At 56.9% G+C, this 16738-nt stretch overlaps 2 protein-coding genes and 1 long non-coding RNA gene across 3 annotated transcripts in view; 2 read left to right on the top strand and 1 right to left on the bottom strand.

The window, feature by feature from the left end:
• The window catches only part of SLC4A5 (solute carrier family 4 member 5), a 32339-nt gene extending 26892 nt beyond the window's left edge, over positions 1–5447 (top strand). Inside the window, 7 exon segments of the mRNA XM_055820421.1 lie at positions 1728–1906; positions 2007–2079; positions 2235–2303; positions 2566–2739; positions 3414–3669; positions 4388–4455; positions 4969–5447. Coding sequence (XP_055676396.1) covers positions 1728–1906; positions 2007–2079; positions 2235–2303; positions 2566–2739; positions 3414–3669; positions 4388–4422 — 786 coding nt within the window. The 3' untranslated portion in view covers positions 4423–4455; positions 4969–5447.
• Positions 5448–7749: 2302 nt separating this feature from the next.
• MTHFD2 (methylenetetrahydrofolate dehydrogenase (NADP+ dependent) 2, methenyltetrahydrofolate cyclohydrolase) lies at positions 7750–15870 on the bottom strand. The gene is made up of 8 exons (XM_055820321.1): positions 15724–15870; positions 13230–13414; positions 12236–12358; positions 11590–11742; positions 11398–11505; positions 10932–11024; positions 9459–9584; positions 7750–8644 (listed from the first exon to the last, which is right to left on the bottom strand). Exons 1-8 carry the CDS (start codon positions 15807–15809, stop codon positions 8505–8507), a joined length of 1014 nt encoding a protein of 337 aa, XP_055676296.1. The 5' UTR covers positions 15810–15870; the 3' UTR covers positions 7750–8504.
• On the top strand, positions 8653–14894 carry LOC129785807 (uncharacterized). The gene is made up of 3 exons (XR_008750056.1): positions 8653–9152; positions 10366–10527; positions 14320–14894. It is a non-coding gene; the product is annotated as an uncharacterized LOC129785807 (long non-coding RNA).
• Positions 15871–16738: the final 868 nt, after the last annotated feature.

Raw genomic sequence — 16738 nt, forward strand, 5'->3', positions numbered from 1 at the left:
CGATGTGGCGCCTGGGGACGTGGGTTAGTGGGGGCCGTGGCAGCGCTGGGCTAACGGTGGGACTCGATGGTCTTAAAGGTCCTTCCCAACCTCAACGATTCTATTCTAGGATGATGTGGGGTGATGTGGGGTGCATCATGGCATTGTGGGGTGCATGAGGGGGATGCAGGGTGTATGAGAGTGATGTAGGGTGCTTCAGGGGGATGCAGGGTGCACCGTGGCAACGTGGGGTGCATCAGCACAATGCGGGGTGCCCTGCAGCAATGATGGGGGATGCAGGGTGCACCAGGGCAATGTGGGGCGCATTGGGGTGATGCGGGGTGCTCTGCAGTGATACAGGGTGTTTCAGGATGATGTGGGGTGAACCGCAGCAATGTTGGGGTGCATCAGGGTGATGTGGGGTGCTGTGGGATGATGTGGGGTGATGCAGGGTGCACCGGGGCAATGTGGGGCACATCAGGGTGATGTGGGGTGCCCTGAAGCGATACAGGGTGTTTCAGGATGATCAGGGTGATGTGGGGTGCACCATGGCAATGTGGGGTCCACCAGTGCGATGTGGGGTGCACCGCAGCAATGATGTGTGTGCCAGGGTGTTGCAGGGTGCAATGTGATGTGGGGTGCACCCTGGCAATGTTGGGGCACATCGGGGTGATACGGGGTGCTTTGGGGTGATGTGGGGCGATGCAGGGTGCACCGTGGTGATAGGGGGTGCAGTGTGGTGATGCAGAGTGCACCAGGGTGATGTGGGGTGCTTGGTGTTGATGTGGGGCGCACCGCAGCAATGATGGGGTGCACCAGGGTGATGTGGGGTGCAGTGTGGTGATGTGGGGCACATCAGGGTGATGTGGGGTGCTTTGGGTTGATGTGGGGCGCACTATGGCAGTGCGGGGCACACCGGCAGCAACGATGGGTGTACCGGGGTGACGTGGGGTACATCAGGGTGATGCAGGGTGCACCGCAGCAACGATGGGTGTACCGGGGTGACGTGGGGTGCATCGGGGTGACGTGGGGTACATCAGGGTGATGCAGGGTGCACCACAGCAACGATGGGTGTACCGGGGTGACGTGGGGTGCATCGGGGTGACGTGGGGTACATCAGGGTGATGCAGGGTGCACCACAGCAACGATGGGTGTACCGGGGTGACGTGGGGTGCATCGGGGTGACGTGGGGTACATCAGGGTGATGCAGGGTGCACCGCAGCAACGATGGGTGTACCGAGGTGACGCGGGGTGCATCGGGGTGACGTGGGGTACATCAGGGTGATGCAGGGTGCACCGCAGCAACGATGGGTGTACCGGGGTGACGTGGGGTGCATCGGGGTGACGTGGGGTACATCAGGGTGATGCAGGGTGCACCGCAGCAACGATGGGTGTACCGAGGTGACGTGGGGTGCATCGGGGGTGACGTGGGGTACATCAGGGTGATGCAGGGTGCACCACAGCAACGATGGGTGTACCGGGGTGACGTGGGGTGCATCGGGGGTGACGTGGGGTACATCAGGGTGATGCAGGGTGCACCGCAGCAACGATGGGTGTACCGGGGTGATGTGGGGTGCATCGGGGTGATGCAGGGCGCACCGTGGCGATGCGCGATGCTGCAGGGGGTGCGTGGGGCGGGGGGAAGCCCCACCTTGCTGGGCTCTGGGGTGACTACAGGAACCGCATGGTGAGCTGCGTTGCCCCCCCACCCCCCCACCCCCCCCCCCCTCCTGGGCTCTGTGTTGCAGAAAGCAGCGGGTTACCACCTGGATCTGTTCTGGGTGGGCATCCTCATGGCCGTCTGCTCCTTCATGGGGCTGCCCTGGTACGTGGCAGCCACCGTCATCTCCATCGCCCACATCGACAGCTTGAAGATGGAGACGGAGACCAGTGCCCCAGGGGAGCAGCCCCAGTTCCTGGGGGTCAGGTGAGGAAGGCTCGGCCGCGCTCTTCCTCGGGGTGGGGAATCCAGACGTAGCAGCAGGTCCAGCCGGCACGGCCTCATCCTGCTTCTCTCATCGTTCCAGGGAGCAGAGAGTGACGGGCATCATCGTCTTTGTGCTGACAGGGATTTCTGTCTTCCTGGCCCCTATCCTGAAGGTAGAACGTTCCTGTTGCTCCATCCCTGCTCCTTCCCCGCAGATGTTTGGGGACATGGGACTGAAACGCTGGGTTTCCCACCCCCACCATGGTCCCCAGCATTGATCCCCATCCCCTTCCTTGGGGTAAGCACTGTGGTTTTTCCATGTCCCCAGTACATCCCCATGCCGGTGCTGTACGGCGTCTTTCTGTACATGGGTGTCGCGTCGCTGAACGGCATCCAGGTAAGTGCTCCTCCTCCTCCTCCTCCTCCTCAGTGGCCATGAAGGGGTCCTACACAGGGGCAAAAAAGGGGGATTTTGACCCCCAAATTTGCATGCGTCCAGTATTTCCAGCTGCATGGAACAGCAGATATCCAACCCCCTTCGAGCAACATCAAAAAGCCTCAAATTCCCCGTTTTGGGGAGTAAAAGAGTGTTTATCTGGGCATCCCGGGAGCCTGGGGAATGAGGCCGAAGGCTAACGCCAGCCTTCATCCCACCGCAGTTCTGGGACCGCTGCAAGCTCTTCCTCATGCCGGCCAAGCACCAGCCCGACTACGTCTTCCTCCGGCACGTGCCGCTGCGCCGCATCCACCTCTTCACGCTGGTGCAGATCGTCTGCCTGGCCGTCCTCTGGATCCTCAAATCCACTGTGGCTGCCATCATCTTCCCCGTCATGGTGAGGCCACCCCCCTGCAGCCTCGTTTAGATGATTTTTTTGGAGATTTAAGGGAATTTTGGCTTGGTCCCGTGGTGGTCCCCGTGTCTCCTGAGGAAAGATGCTCTTGCAGATCCGGCTCTTGCATCTCTGGACCAAGCCAAAATTCCCTTAAATCTCAAAAAAATCATCTTAAACGAGGCTGCAGGGGGGTGGCCTCACCATGACGGGGAAGATGATGGCAGCCACAGTGGATTTGAGGATCCAGAGGACGGCCAGGCAGACGATCTGCACCAGCGTGCCGAGAGGCAAAGAAGGGAAGAGGTGGATGCAGGGTGGGGGGTGGGGCTCCCATGGACGGCGGGGGCATCCGGACCGGCTGGGGAGGGAAAGATCCCACCTAAACCTCCAGGTCGGTGGGTTTGGGATGAAGATCGTTTGATGAAGTTGGATCGTTGGGATGAAGATCCCATTTGGTTCGTGGCGGTGTTTCACTGCATTTATGGGACAGGCTGATTGAGGGGCTTTAAGTGACGGCTGGGGCCAGCTGGAGGCGCCAGGGAATGTCCCACCTGTCCTGAAAGCTGGCAAATTGTGAACCAAAAAAAAGAAATTATTAAGGAGAAGAGCGAAAATCCCATGGCTGAGGGTGCAGCACCCATTGTACCGTGGCAAAGCATCGTTAACCTGTGCAACCCCCTGCTGCAGAGCCAGAAGGGCTGAGAGTTCATTTGGGAAGAGGAAGGCAAACCCTCCTCCTCCTCCTCACGCACCCACCCTGGAGGTTTTGGGTCCCTTTGAGTGCTCCAGGTGGTCTTGGAGCCCACCGAGGCGCTGCCTTCACCGAATTTCCCCACTTTCTTCTCCAGTTCCCACCTCCCTCAGTCATTAAGATCCCCATGGAGCCCCTGCCATCGCAGCCCCGAAACGGGGGTCCCCATTGCCTCAGCCGTAAGTAAAAAGCTCAGGAGCCTCTCTTGCATTCCCTACCGCTTCCTAACCCCCCCGTGACGGGATCCGCTCGACCCCCCACGGCACTAACCCCGCTGAAAGACGCAGCCTGGATCCATCCTGCCCAAGCCAAGCGGGGAGGAGGGTCTGCTGCATTTAAAGCAGGTTTGAGAGGATGCAGCGGGCTCAGCACTGCTAATAATTGGGTATCCCAGGTGGCTGGGAAGCCAGGACTCTCCTGAGTCCCCCCCCTAAGCTGATACTGATGGTGATTTTTAAAAAATATTGATATTTGGGAAGGTTTTGAGCTTGTGGCAGCGGTATCCTGGCTGCAAAAGAGCAGCTGGGTTCGGTTTGGTTCAGCCTGCCTGAAGCATCATACATGAGCTGGTGCAAAGCCAGCCACGACCAAAAAAAAATGCAAAATAAACCCGGGTGAGTTTGTTCCAGCTTGGCACCAGGTTGCATCATGACGCCAACAAGCTTTAACGTGATAATTCATTGATTCTGTCCTCAAGCTGCAGCTAGCAGGGGCTGGTAGGGCCTTTCATTTTCTATCATCACCCCCAAAATCAGCATTTCCCAGGAGCTTCTCTCCTCCCGCTGCCTGGAGGATGCTGGACCCGGTGGCAGGTTGGAGGGGAGGGCATGAATGGATTTTTTGGGGGGGGGGTCTCCTTCCTCACCCGGGAAGCATCTCACCTCCGTGTCCCCCCAGGAAAGAGGTCCTCCACCTGGAGCTTTGCGTTCTGATACCTCCCCAAACGGTTCAGACCTGGATCGCAGGTAAACGACACCGAACAGGCTCCCCCATCCCCAGGGCACGTGTTGGGAGACATTTCTCAGGGTCACCAGCTGATGCTCCCGGCTGAGCATCGCTCGCTCGAGCCAGTTCCCATCATCCTTGGGCAGGGCTGAAATATCTGAGTGTATTTTGGCAGCATCCCTCTCTGTTTGGGGGGGGGGTTGTTTGCTGGCCCCGGCTATCGGGTCATCAGAGCGTGGTTAGGTGCAAGAGGGTTTAAAGCGATAAAAACACCGCCGGGCAACAGCCACAGGGATTTTTAGGGTTGGGATGTACATCTGAATCCTGAAAGCTTGGGATTCTTCTCCACCTGCAGCAGCGAATCCCATGGATTGTACATAGCAAAGGCAAAATATCATAGATTTATGAATTTTTACTGGCGGTGGCATCATCCGGAGCCTGTTGCTGGGGTTGCTGGCGTGGTTTTGGGATGGTTTTGGGATGCAGGTGCCCATGCCTGGCTACTCACTTCCCCATCTCTTCCTCCTCCTCAGTATTACGCTTCACCTGAAGATTTCGTGCCCATCGTCTCCCGCATTTAACTACTCCCGAAACCCCCTCTGCGCCGTGCCCCAGGTGAAGATCGAGATGGAGTCGGACTACGAGGACACCGACACTGAGAAACCACCTCGGGACATGGGCAGTGAGACCACGCTATAGTCCTGCGCAGAGCTTCCTCTGCCGTTTATATATATATATCGATATTTAGATATTCATATATATATATAAAGCAAATTGGGTTTATTTTCGTATGTGAGGCGGAGGAGACCGGTGGCCCCAGGAGTCTGTTGCTCGGGTAGTTTTTAGTGTCACGAGTCAAACGCGTTGTTGAATTTCCTCCCTTTCTGCTGGGCTGGTGGCAAAATGGGGCTGAAAAGGTGAAATTGGCGATTTTGGCCCCCACGAGCCCCAGAGCTGCTGCTGGGTGGAGAAGCTGGAGGTGGTCGGGGCTGCGGGAGCAGCAGGGATGGGGAGGGGGGACTGTGTCGGGGCGATGTTTTTAGGGGGGGGTTGGGTTGGGGAGGGGGTTTGCGTGGCTGAGAAGGAAGGGGGAGTGCGCATCCTTGCTTCCCAGTCCCTGGAATGGCAACGTGGCTCTTGGGGAGTCTTGTTTTCTGAAGGGATTTGTGGTGGTGGTCCCGAGCCACGGCAACCGGGGGCCCTTTTGGCAGCAGCATCCCAGGCGTGGCGGCAGGGATGCAGGAGGGACCCGCCGGTGGCCGGGGGGGGGCGGGACCCGGCTCTGCTGCCCCGAGGGGTGCGTACGAGAGGATGAGGAGGGACGGCAGGGATGCAGAGGAGCTGATGCCCTGGGAAGGGAAGCTCGGCTTTAAGGTTGTTGCTGCTTGAGGGCAACCAGAGCTGGGCTGCAGAGGGCGGGCAGGGCGGGGAACGGGACCTGGGCTTCCGCAGGGAATCGGGAATGGTTTCCCCAGGGAATCGGGAATGGTTTCCGCAGGCAGCGGGGCACGGTTTCCACTGGGAAATGGGAACGATGGCTGCAGCAAAGCCGTTCGGTCGCCCATCGCCATGTCCTCACCCGCAGCTCTCCCAGCACCACCGCTGGCCCTGGGGTCGGCACCAGCCCCCTCTCTCCCCCCAGATGCTGGAGGAGCCCCCTCTGCCTGCCCAGCCCCCGACGAAGGGCTTTGCTCCCACTTTAGCTCCTCAACCCTCATTACTCGCCCGTGGTGGCTCCTCACGGGGAGGGCAGAGCTTGCCCCCCGCCACGTACCCACCCCGGCTCTCAGGCTCGCCCCCAGCAGCTCCCGCTCAGGTCTCCATCAGCATCCCGGCTCCCCAGAGGGCTCTTCCCACCGCCGCTGCCTCCGGCTCCGCCGGGAAGGGAAGGGAAGGGAGCGGGTTGGGAGCCAACGCCGGCACCCAGCTGGGCTTGGTGCTGCCCAGCTCTCACCACCTGTTTTTCCAGCAGTGCCGGGGCCTTTAAAATGTTTTGGTTTTTTCCCTTCCACAAGCTTTTTACTTATATTTGCTAGATGGAGATTCTTTAATTCTTCTCCATTTGAAACCCTCATAGATGGATTCCTTATTCTTTCCTCTCTTTTTCAAACCTCACAGAGCTCAAAACCCTTCCCCCGAGCAGAAGCCGTCTACCTGCTGTACGGGGGGGTTTCTGGGACACCAGTTAAATATTGCAACTGGTCTGAACCTTGGCATGGGACAGATCCCAGTTCTCTGTAAATAGTCGAGTCCAACAAAGACTTGAAGGCAATTTCCTATTTATCGCTGATTTTTTTTTCTGGTTCAGGTACACCTCCTGGGGAAACGGGGTGAGATTAACGCAGTATTAACTCCCGTCCCCACTTAAGCGAGAGCCACGTAGCTTGACGTTAACATTAAGAACTATTTCAACTCAAACGCATCGTGTCTGTTTTGTAGCATTTTGTACCAATCTCCTGTGTGGTAGCTGAAGCGTGGTACAGGTAGGCTTATGATTTTAATCAAACAGGTTAATTTGCTTTATCCAGTACATCAGCTCTACTGCGCAACACCCCCAGAAAGGCTTTGCGGACTCTGGGTTGATGTTTCATAGAGCAGAGCTGAAGCCACTCTAGCATCCAGCTTGTTTTGACTAAATTTGTCCATTTTGCAAGGTTCACACGTGGTTTATACTTTTTTTTTTTTGTATCTGAAAACAGTGGAGCATCTCAGATTTGCCACCTCCATTGCGGTACCACTTTAACCATTTTGTATTTATCGGTGATACAACCCAATAAACCTTGTTTCAATGAGTCTCAGCTCTTAGTGTGTTTCTGGTGCAGAGTCCTCAAACCTCAGCTTTCCTGCCCATGTGTTCAGTCTTTTTATAAGCAACAGCCCTTTAGCATCACAACAAGCCTTTCCCGGGAATATGTGGAGAGGAAGGACTCGCCTCGCTGCCCACAAACAACACTGGGGTCTTAAGTTCTTCCATCCTGCCCAAGGCATTGCAACCTTCAGGTAAGGTTAATGTTCAGTGGATAATTAGAGCTCACAGATATAAACTTAGTCCTCTAATGAGTTTCTTGTCAGATGAATGGAGCTAGGAAACAGTCAGGAAGCTGGTGAGGTTTTGTTCAGGCGTGACAGTGAGATGATGAAGATGCTGATGCTCAGCTCCTGGCTGAGCCTGGGGAGAAAGCCAGACCTAACCCTGCGCTGCGGGGGCAAAAGGGAGCTCACACAGCCAGGGCTTTAATAAACAAGTGCTGGGGCAGCTCTCCTTTTCTAGGAGAAGCAAAAGACTTAGTAATAATTTTAGAATGCAAGCAGGGTTGGGTTTTGTGTGTCTTTTCATCCTTTATTTAGAGTTAGCCTGCATTATTCACTACATACTTGCACGCTTTACAATACAGTCCAGGAACCCTCCCTTGTACCCAGCACAGACACCAACAGCCCTCCCCTCTTGTTCTTTGGTTAGGAAAAAAGGCTTTTAAAAAAGTTACCATCCAAATAGCAAAAAAACCAACCCCAAAAGGCTTAGCTGCACACCAGAACACGTAACAGATCTGTCACTGCCCAGAACCTCACACAGGCTGAGAAGAGACATATGGCTTTTTTTTTTTTTTTTTTTCTTTCTCCCTCAAGTAACTTCTAGAGAAGAGCTTAACTCAAACCAAACAGCCAGCACTGACTAGAGGACTGCGGCACGAGTCAAACGCAAGCAGTGCGGGCAGACTGAGCATTGCTGAGAACCACAAGGGCCATTGCTTTTGCACTGCTGGGATCGCCAACGCCACGCGGAGCTCCCAGGACCAGGATCCCAACTGCTGCCTCGTCCCTGCAAGGGCAGGCGGCCGAGAAGAGCCAGCTTAAACGAAAAGCAGCTTTGCTAGCACGAGTAGGCCAGGAGTGTAGGTGCTTACACGTTAGTACAACTAATGTGCACATGCTTCAGCTTCCCATAAATACCTGTGACTTCAGAATAGGCAATTCCACTTCCCATACAATAAATAGAAATATTGCATTTTCTATCGGCCTGTTTGGGAATCTGTTTGGAATGTTGTTTTCAGTGCTAAAGAGTCCCACGTTAAGCAGTTAATGCTTGCAGCTCTTTGGGTTTCAAGACCTTCTTGGCAGCAATGATGGTGTTCTTCATCAGCATGGCAACCGTCATGGGCCCAACTCCCCCAGGGACCGGAGTGATGTAGCTGGCTTTCTTCTTCACCCCTGCGGGAGGGAAAGCTCAAGTTCAGCATCCGAGTCCTCTTTCCATCGCTTACCAAGCTGGCTGGCTAGGAAGAAGCCACAACCAATCTAACTTGGCTCCAATTCCTTCGGGATTGCCAGCTAAGGAAGAGTAGATTCCCAAGGTGGACTGTTTTCCCCACCTCGTTAGCCAGGGCAGGACGGAGCACACCCAAGTCCATCCACCCCCGCTACTGAGCGTGCCGAACTGCAAAGCCTGAGCTGGGGGAAAAGCTAAAAGCAAGCTCCAGCACCTGGATTTCTAGAACAGAAGTGCCAAACCCAAGACTAGATGTGGTCTTCACGCCCACCCTTGAGGGCAGCCTCAATAAACACTAACGATGTGAACATGCACCCTCTCTCTTTCTTCCAGGAGGAGGTTCTGGTGTCTTCCACCAGGCACCCAGCAGCGCAGAGCCCCCCCCAACAGCCCATCTGGGCATCGCTGCAGCGGAGCGGTGAGCAAGGCCAGGGAGTAGCAAGCCAGAAGGTAAGTTTTGCCTGTTTTTATTTAAAAGCAGCGGTACGAGCAATGGACTGGAGCTACGAGGCAAAGCCACCTCACCGCTTCGGCTCAGGATGAGTCTCCTCTGCCTGGCAGCACACAGCTTCCTCATGGCATACTACAGGGAGGAGGCTGCACCCTTGCATACGGTACAATATTGATGCACCAAGCAAGAGAACACAAGCAAAAGTCCACACCTGCTCAGCTGCACGAACCGGGGCCTCCTCCCCCCTTTCTCAGCACATCTGGATGTTTCCTGCTACAGAAGCCGGGCGCGGAGCCTTCCCGTACCTTCAAAATCCACATCCCCGACCAGCCGCAGCTTGGCGGTGACAGGATCCTGCACTCTCGTTATTCCCACGTCAATCACCGCAGCTCCTTCTTTGATCATGTCAGCTGTGATCAGGTTGGGTATGCCTGCAAGAAAACAGCACCAGACGCTCAGGGCGGTGCAGAACAGCCCCCCACCCCACCCCCCCCGGCCCCCACGTTGTGTTTCCACCCACCTGGGCCTTCCTGCCCCACAGAACAGTTGGACTCGAGCTTGAGGGTCTTTCCTAAGTGACCCTATGGAACGCAGACCTACCCACCATGGTACAATCCAGCAAGTCAGAGTGGTTTACCAATCACCCCCCAGTGTAAAGAACTGGAATCCACCCCCAGGGAGCTGCTGGGACCGCAGCATCCTCTCCAAGCTGGAACTTTACCGCATTTCAAGTCTGCGGTTGTTCACGCAGCTCCAGCAACATTTTTGCACCCATGCTATGTCAGCGAGCTGGAGCAGCGTCTGAGACCACCACAACCCATCCAAGACCACCACGAGCCAGCTCGGCAGAGGCCCTGGCTTCACCCAGGGGCTGTAAAACCCCCAGCAGGGCAGGGAGAGGGGGAGGGGGAGCAGCAGCTTGTGGTGGCTGAGCCCCCCTCCCAGGGTGGGGTGTGTTTGTCTGGTTCTGCCAGATCCTGTGGCCTCAGTTGACCCAGGGAGGAACTCCTTCCCCCCCTCCCCCTTAGTTAACCCTTTCATGCAAGCCTTCCTCTGCTCTGCCCACCACCTTTGGCAACTCATCTGACCCACCAGCAGCACTTCTGCCGTCATCACGCGCGCTGTCACCTTCACCACCGCTTCTAATCCTTCCAGCCCCTTGTCTCTTCACACCCAATTTCCAACCCAATTTTCTCTTCTCCCGCCACACAGGCTCACACCCTGCTTCTGCTGCCAGACAGACACCCCAAGTCAGCTCAGCACCTCTAACTATGATCTACCTCCGTGCCAAGGATACAACCTGGAGAGGATTACACCTCCGAGTGACCCGAGGATGGCACTGCAGCTGTCCCCCAGCATTGTGACCACCTCTAGGTAAGCAGATGGCTTTTTTTTTTTCTCCTCCTCCTCACATAAATACAGAGCTGTCTGCGTGCACAACGGGGCCTGTCTATAGCTGTTCTCCAGATCCAACCCGGTGCCCGCTGGCACAGCCAGCCCTCCTGCCAGATGTTATTTTACATTTCAAAGGTTTCCTTTGCTAGGAAGGGCAAGTCTGTGGCTCTGATGCTTAACTGCAGGATAAACTGCCTGGCTCAAACAGCCCCTCGCCCACCATCCCAAGCCCTCACCTACAGCAGGTCTTGTCAGCCACCAGAGCTGCTTTAGATAAGGCACCAGGGCATTTGATGCCAGCGGCATTGCCTCCTACGCGCAAGGATTGCCCCACGCAAACACCACGCCAGCGCCTTGCCCACGCGATCGGAGCCGGGTCCTACCTGCTGCCGCTACCACAATATCAGCGCGGATCGTGTGTTGCTTCAGCTGCTCCTTGGGAGTGTAGCGGTGGGATATTGTGACTGTGGCATCACCTACAAGAGGGGGAGGCGGAGCTTTTTAACTCACATTTATTACCCAAACCGAGCCGCTTCTCCAAGTCTTCCCCGCTCTGGACCACCCATGTATTTATCAGAGCCCGATGACAAACCCCAGGGAGCAGCCCACGGAGTCAGAGGAGGCGATCTGGTACGGAAAAGGACAAGGACTCACTGAACAAGGCTCCAAAATGCTACAAGACAGACTTAAAGCGTGGAGTTAACTCCTCAACCTTGACCTGAGCCCACGGGGTGGGCCAGAGTTCCCGAGGCGCTCCCAGGACGGCTGTAGGAGCCTGAAGAGGCCAGCAGGACAGGCAGAGGGTTTCCTTCTGCATCTGCCCAGGCTCCGAGACCACCAAGCTCCTACCTCCCGGCCGCTCGTGCCTGCCGTCCGTATGCAGCAACATGGCGATGGGCATGCCCACGTTCTTCGACCTGCCAGCCACCACCACGTTCTTCCCCAGCGTCGGGATGCCTGCAGAGGCCAAGATGGGGATCTCTTCAAACAGACACGAGCTGGGGTTACGCCAGACAGCAGCCAAACACTGCAGCAGCTTACCTGTTCTCTTAATGATCTCCCACACTCCCCACGGGGTGGCTGGCAGCATGGAGTCCTGGTCAAGGCACATGCGCCCCACGTTGATCACGTGAAAGCCATCAACATCTTTGTCTGGAGTCACAGCGTTGCAAATCCTGCGCTCATCGATATGTTCTGGAGGAGAGCAGAGAGCTTTAACCCCAAGGATCAGCCAAAAAAACCCCTGATCTCTGCAGTCAGCCAGAGCCCCGACCTGCTGCACCAGCCCCGTGCGGAGTTTGGAGGCTTCAAGCTACTCAAGACGTCTAAGCAAGGTCAAGGCCAACAGCTCCCAGCAAAAGGGGACTGGAACTGCTTTGGGACCACGTTGCTAATGCCGAGAGGGTATTTTTAGGCAGCTTCAAGTGTCACAACCCAGTTCAATCCTCTAGCTCTGGAAGCTGATACTCTCCACACAAGAATAGATTTCGGTGACCCACCCCTCCAGCAACTTAACTCCCACAGGCAGCTGGGTGATGGAGTAGCTGCATCATCCTCAAGTTGCATGGTGGCAGGATGCCACCTCTGGTGTCACAGGACAGCCCCTGTGCTGCTCCTCCCCTCTGGCACATACAAACCCACAGAAAGTTTACGTACAAGTGAAACGGATGGAAATCTAGCTACTCACCGGGTAAAGGAAGCTGTACCAGCAGGGCATCCACATTGGCATCGTTATTGAGTTTGCTGATCAGATCCAGGAGCTCCTCTTCAGTGATAGAGGCCGGCCTGAGGATGGTTTCACTGCTGATTCCTGCGCAACCATCGAAAGCGCCGCGTTAGAGCCACATCTGCGCAAGCGGGACAGCAGTTTCCTTAATCCGTGCGGATTTAAGCTGTCCTGTTTCATTGCTCTACCAGATCTGACAGGCACACACCAAGGATTGTGTGTTTTGTGTAACAACGAGCACCTCCCAGGCAGGAGACCCTCGCAAGTCTTGCGAGTGATGGTTCAGGACCATTAGCATCGGTCTAATGACCTATTTGAATGCCAAGACCCTCTGCATGCAGGGAGGGCTTAGAGAAAGCCAACCACGGCATGCTACAATGAAGATGCAACTGCCCATCCTGCGGTCCCTTCCTGACACAGAAAGAAGGGGATGTCAGCCAAAAAAAAAAAAAATAGAAAAAAATAAGGCATCAGGAGCACAGAACTGGAGGAAAATTAAACCATTTATTGCCCCTAACCCCTTTCAGCACATTTCCTCCAGAAGCATACTTGGCTGAACACCAAGCAGGACCTCGGCTTGCAAGGCTGGCAGAAGTCGGAGGTGGCTGAATGATGGCTCCATCTCAGGCAGTCGAGGAAAAAGGAAATCAGAGCCCTGTCTGTGCTGTACCTGGCCCTAGGAAGCCTGAAAATGCCAACTACAGAGCTTGATGTTTGCCCTGAAGGGTTCAAATGGCACAAAGCACGTGTCAGCCACATCTGTGAACTACAACCCCAGCGCAGCGATGAAGGCAGCCAAAACGCCGCGGCAAACATGAACTGCCACGCAGCTGAGGTGAGAAGCTGCCAGACAGATGCATCCCAGCCAGCTTCCCCCGGCACGGAGGACTCCTAACTCAGGGAAGATAAACCAGCCACTCGCTGCGCTTTCCTGGAGCGGAGCACAAAGACATACCAACATCGGCAGCTGCTTTGGTTTTGTTCAGTACGTAGGAGTGACTCGCTGGGTTTTCACCGACAAGAACGACACTGAGGTGGGGTCTCTTGTTTCCGGCCGCTACCCACTGCTCGACCTCGTGACGGGCTTCCTGCCTGATCTGCCGGGCCAGCTTCTTGCCAGAAATCACCACCGCGTCGTTTCTGCAACAGATCAAGTGTTACCGGTCAGCATCATGAGGACCATCAAATCCAAACTCTGTGCAACGCAGACCAGGAAAAAAAAAAAAAGATGCAACCACACGCCAGGGTGGAAAAGGCTCTTTTACTGGAGCTCTTACAAGCTTATTGCACTTTTATGCAAATCACGTTAAGCAGCATATTTCAGTCTTCATTTACTGCCCAAAGCCAGGATCAGCAAATGAGACTGCTGGAGAGCCCAAATTATTTGCGCAGCCCGAGAAAAGCATACACACTGTTCTTCTCTGCAGGGCACAGTCTCTGCGTTTCTCGTTTGCCTGGCACGCGTTTCAAGCCTTAGCTCCCATTTTTAGGAAGCCAGTCACCCATCCCTGAGGAAGGCACGATCGCTTCGCTAAAAAGGACTTGCATGAAGTAGAACTCGGAGCTTCCACCACCAGAGGTCTATCGAGTAATTCTGGCTGGTTGGACGTGGCGCAGGAGGCATGGCGTGCCACACTTCCACACCCAGCGCTGCTCCTCAACATCCTCATCCCCTAAAAATCCCTCGGCAAGACCGCTGGCCCATCAAGCATAGCACAAGCCCATCTCATGCCTTCCCCTGCTCAAGTAATCGCTGCCACCGCTACGGTCCTAGCTCCAGGCTGTTGAAGCTGGGCTGGGGGTACGGGGTGTCACCTTCCCCCGACAGGCTCCAACATCCAGCTGGAGCAGGAAGGACTGTTCATCAATCCAGCTCCTCGCGTGCATTTCTAGCCTAAATCAGTAACGGGATGAGCCAGTCCCTGCCAAATTCATTCCAAGCAACTGGATACCCTGCAGCAGTATATAGAAAGACTGGCGTGACCCGCAGCGAGCTGGGAGGCCATGGCTGCCCGCACCGCTGACGCTCGGTTTTCTCCCTCCAGGTTATCACTGTACCTCTTTCAACACTGTTCTCATTCACCGGTGCCTTTGTGAGAGGCTTCACTTCCAGACCTGACCGCAGCGCTGAAGCCTTGCCATGCCACCTGGCTGTCCGACCAGCGCCTCAGCCCCCGGCCCAGTTATTCCCACCTCTTGGCTGGAGCAGGCAAAGCTGTTTCCTACAGCGTTCCTGTCATTTATGATGTTTTCCCCAAATATTTCCAAAGCAGTCGCGAACACAACTCCACCAGCCACTCAACTTGCCCCAGGAATCCAGGGGACAATTGGCCCACAGGAGAAAGCCCGAGTGCCAGCTCCCCCCACCCCATCCCAGCGGAAGAAGCTGAACCGCTGCAGTTTCTCCGGAAAACTCCATCAGTTGCCTCAAGGAGAGACCTTCTCATACCAGGACCCACGCTGAGCCCAGCACTGCTGTCTTCTGACCTTCTCTAGGTCCCATCCTGATCCTGGAGCTCCGGGGCCAGCTGCCAACTGGGAAGAGCCACCGTGAGAACCGCTCCGGACACGCCGGCACGGGGCAGCTGCAAGGTACCATCCCAGGGAGGGAATAGAAAAAGGAAAAAAGGGAAAGCCTTTTGCACGGATACTTAGATGCTGAGGATCTTTTGCGCTTTCTTAATCCCTGCCCTATTCAAATACGTAGGTTTTTCCTCGTTTACTGGGAATTAAGTGGTACTTCATCCCGGAGAGCAACCACCCCAGGGAAACCTATTTAACAGCAACTGGGAAAACCCCAGCCCGGCGGCTCCCCAGTTCTTATCGTAGCTTCCCAGCTGAATTCCCATCCATCTGCTTAGATGTAACAGAAATTGTGCCAAGCACCTGGCCAGCTGGGAAAAGGGGAATTCATCAAGCTGGAGACCCCCCCATGCCCAGATCCTGCCTGAACCTTCCCCCTCCGTGGGGCTGGGGTGCCCAGCCTGGGCCCTGGGGGGGGCGGGAAGCAGCACCAGCCCCCCGGGAGCTGCAGGGAAGCGGTGGGATGAGCAGGGAGGGCAGAGGAGGCCAGCGGGCGCCCCGTCCGGGGGATGCTGGGGGGGGCTTCGGCCCCTCACACCGCTCCAGCCCCGCGGAGCCTGCGGGCCGGCCCCCAGAGCGCGCCCCCCCCCCCAGGGTGCGGGCAGGGCCGGGGCCCCCCTGCCCGGGCGGGGGGAGCCCAGCGCACCCCACGCAAGGCGGGAGCGGGATTTCATCAGCCTGCACCGCCCGGGATGGCCGCTGGGGGCCGCCCCGCTCAGCCCGGCACCGCAGCGCCGGGCCCCTGCCCAGGGGGTGCGGGGGGTCCGGGCCGGCCGCCCCCTCCTCAACCCATCCCGCGGCCGGGTGGAGGGGCCGGGCGGGCCCTGCTGCCCCCGCCTGCGGCCCCCGCCCTGGCCGGGCCGTACCTGGGCGCGCTGAGGTGCAGGCGGCGGCCGCGGGGGCGCAGCGCGGCGCAGCCGAGAGCGCGGAGCGGGCAGAGCGCGGTTGCCATAGCAGCGGCGGCTGTAGCGACGGTCACCTGGCGGGAGGCGGCACTGCGGGAGGCCGCTCCGCCCGCCGCCTTATATAGCGCGGAGGGTCCGGTCCCTCCCCTCCTGGCGGCCGGCGGCAGCCAATCGCCGCGGCGAGCGGCGCGGAGGGCAGAATTGAATGGTGGAGTGGAGAAAGGAGGCGGGGCGTGGCGGGCGGTCTTCGGTTGCGATTGGGGTAGGAGAGGCGCTCGGGAGAGGGTGTGGGCGGCGCGGAGAGAGAGGAGGGCGGTGATAGGTGGAGATGGGCGGGGCTTCGCCTCCCTAATTGGGCACGGCGGCGCTCATTGGCTGGGGTGAGGTCGGGGTTAGGGCTGGGGGTCAGGGCTGGGGGTCAAGTTTAAGGCTGCGGTTTGGGTGGGGGTTGGGCTGGTATTGGGGCTAAAAAGGACAATGGGATGGGGCAGGGATTGGGGCTAAGGGAGAATGGGATCGGGGCACGTATTGGGGCTAAGAGGGAGAATGGGATTGGGGCTGGGATCGGGATTGGGATCAGGGCTAAGGGAGAATGGGATCGGGATTGGGATTGGGATAGAGTCTAAAGGAGAATGGGATCGGGGCTGGGATCGGGGGTAAGGGAGAATGGGATCGGGATTGGGATCGGAGCTGGGATCAGGGCTAAGGGAGAATGGGATCAGGATTGGGATCGGGGCTAAGGGAGAATGGGATCGGGGCTGGGATCGGGGCTAAGGCAGAATGGGATCGGGATTGGGATCGGGCTAAGGGAGAATGGGATCGGGGCTAAGGGAGAATAGGATCGGGATTGGGATCGGGGCTGGGATCGGGGCTAAGGGAGAATGGGATCAGGATTGGGATCGGGGCTAAGGGAGAATGGGATCGGGATTGGGATCAGGGCTGGGATCAGGGCTGGGATCGAGGCTAAGAGGGAGAA

This window comes from Falco peregrinus, chromosome 17, assembly GCF_023634155.1.
Source record: "Falco peregrinus isolate bFalPer1 chromosome 17, bFalPer1.pri, whole genome shotgun sequence".
In the NCBI taxonomy this organism is placed as follows: Eukaryota; Metazoa; Chordata; class Aves; order Falconiformes; family Falconidae; genus Falco; species Falco peregrinus.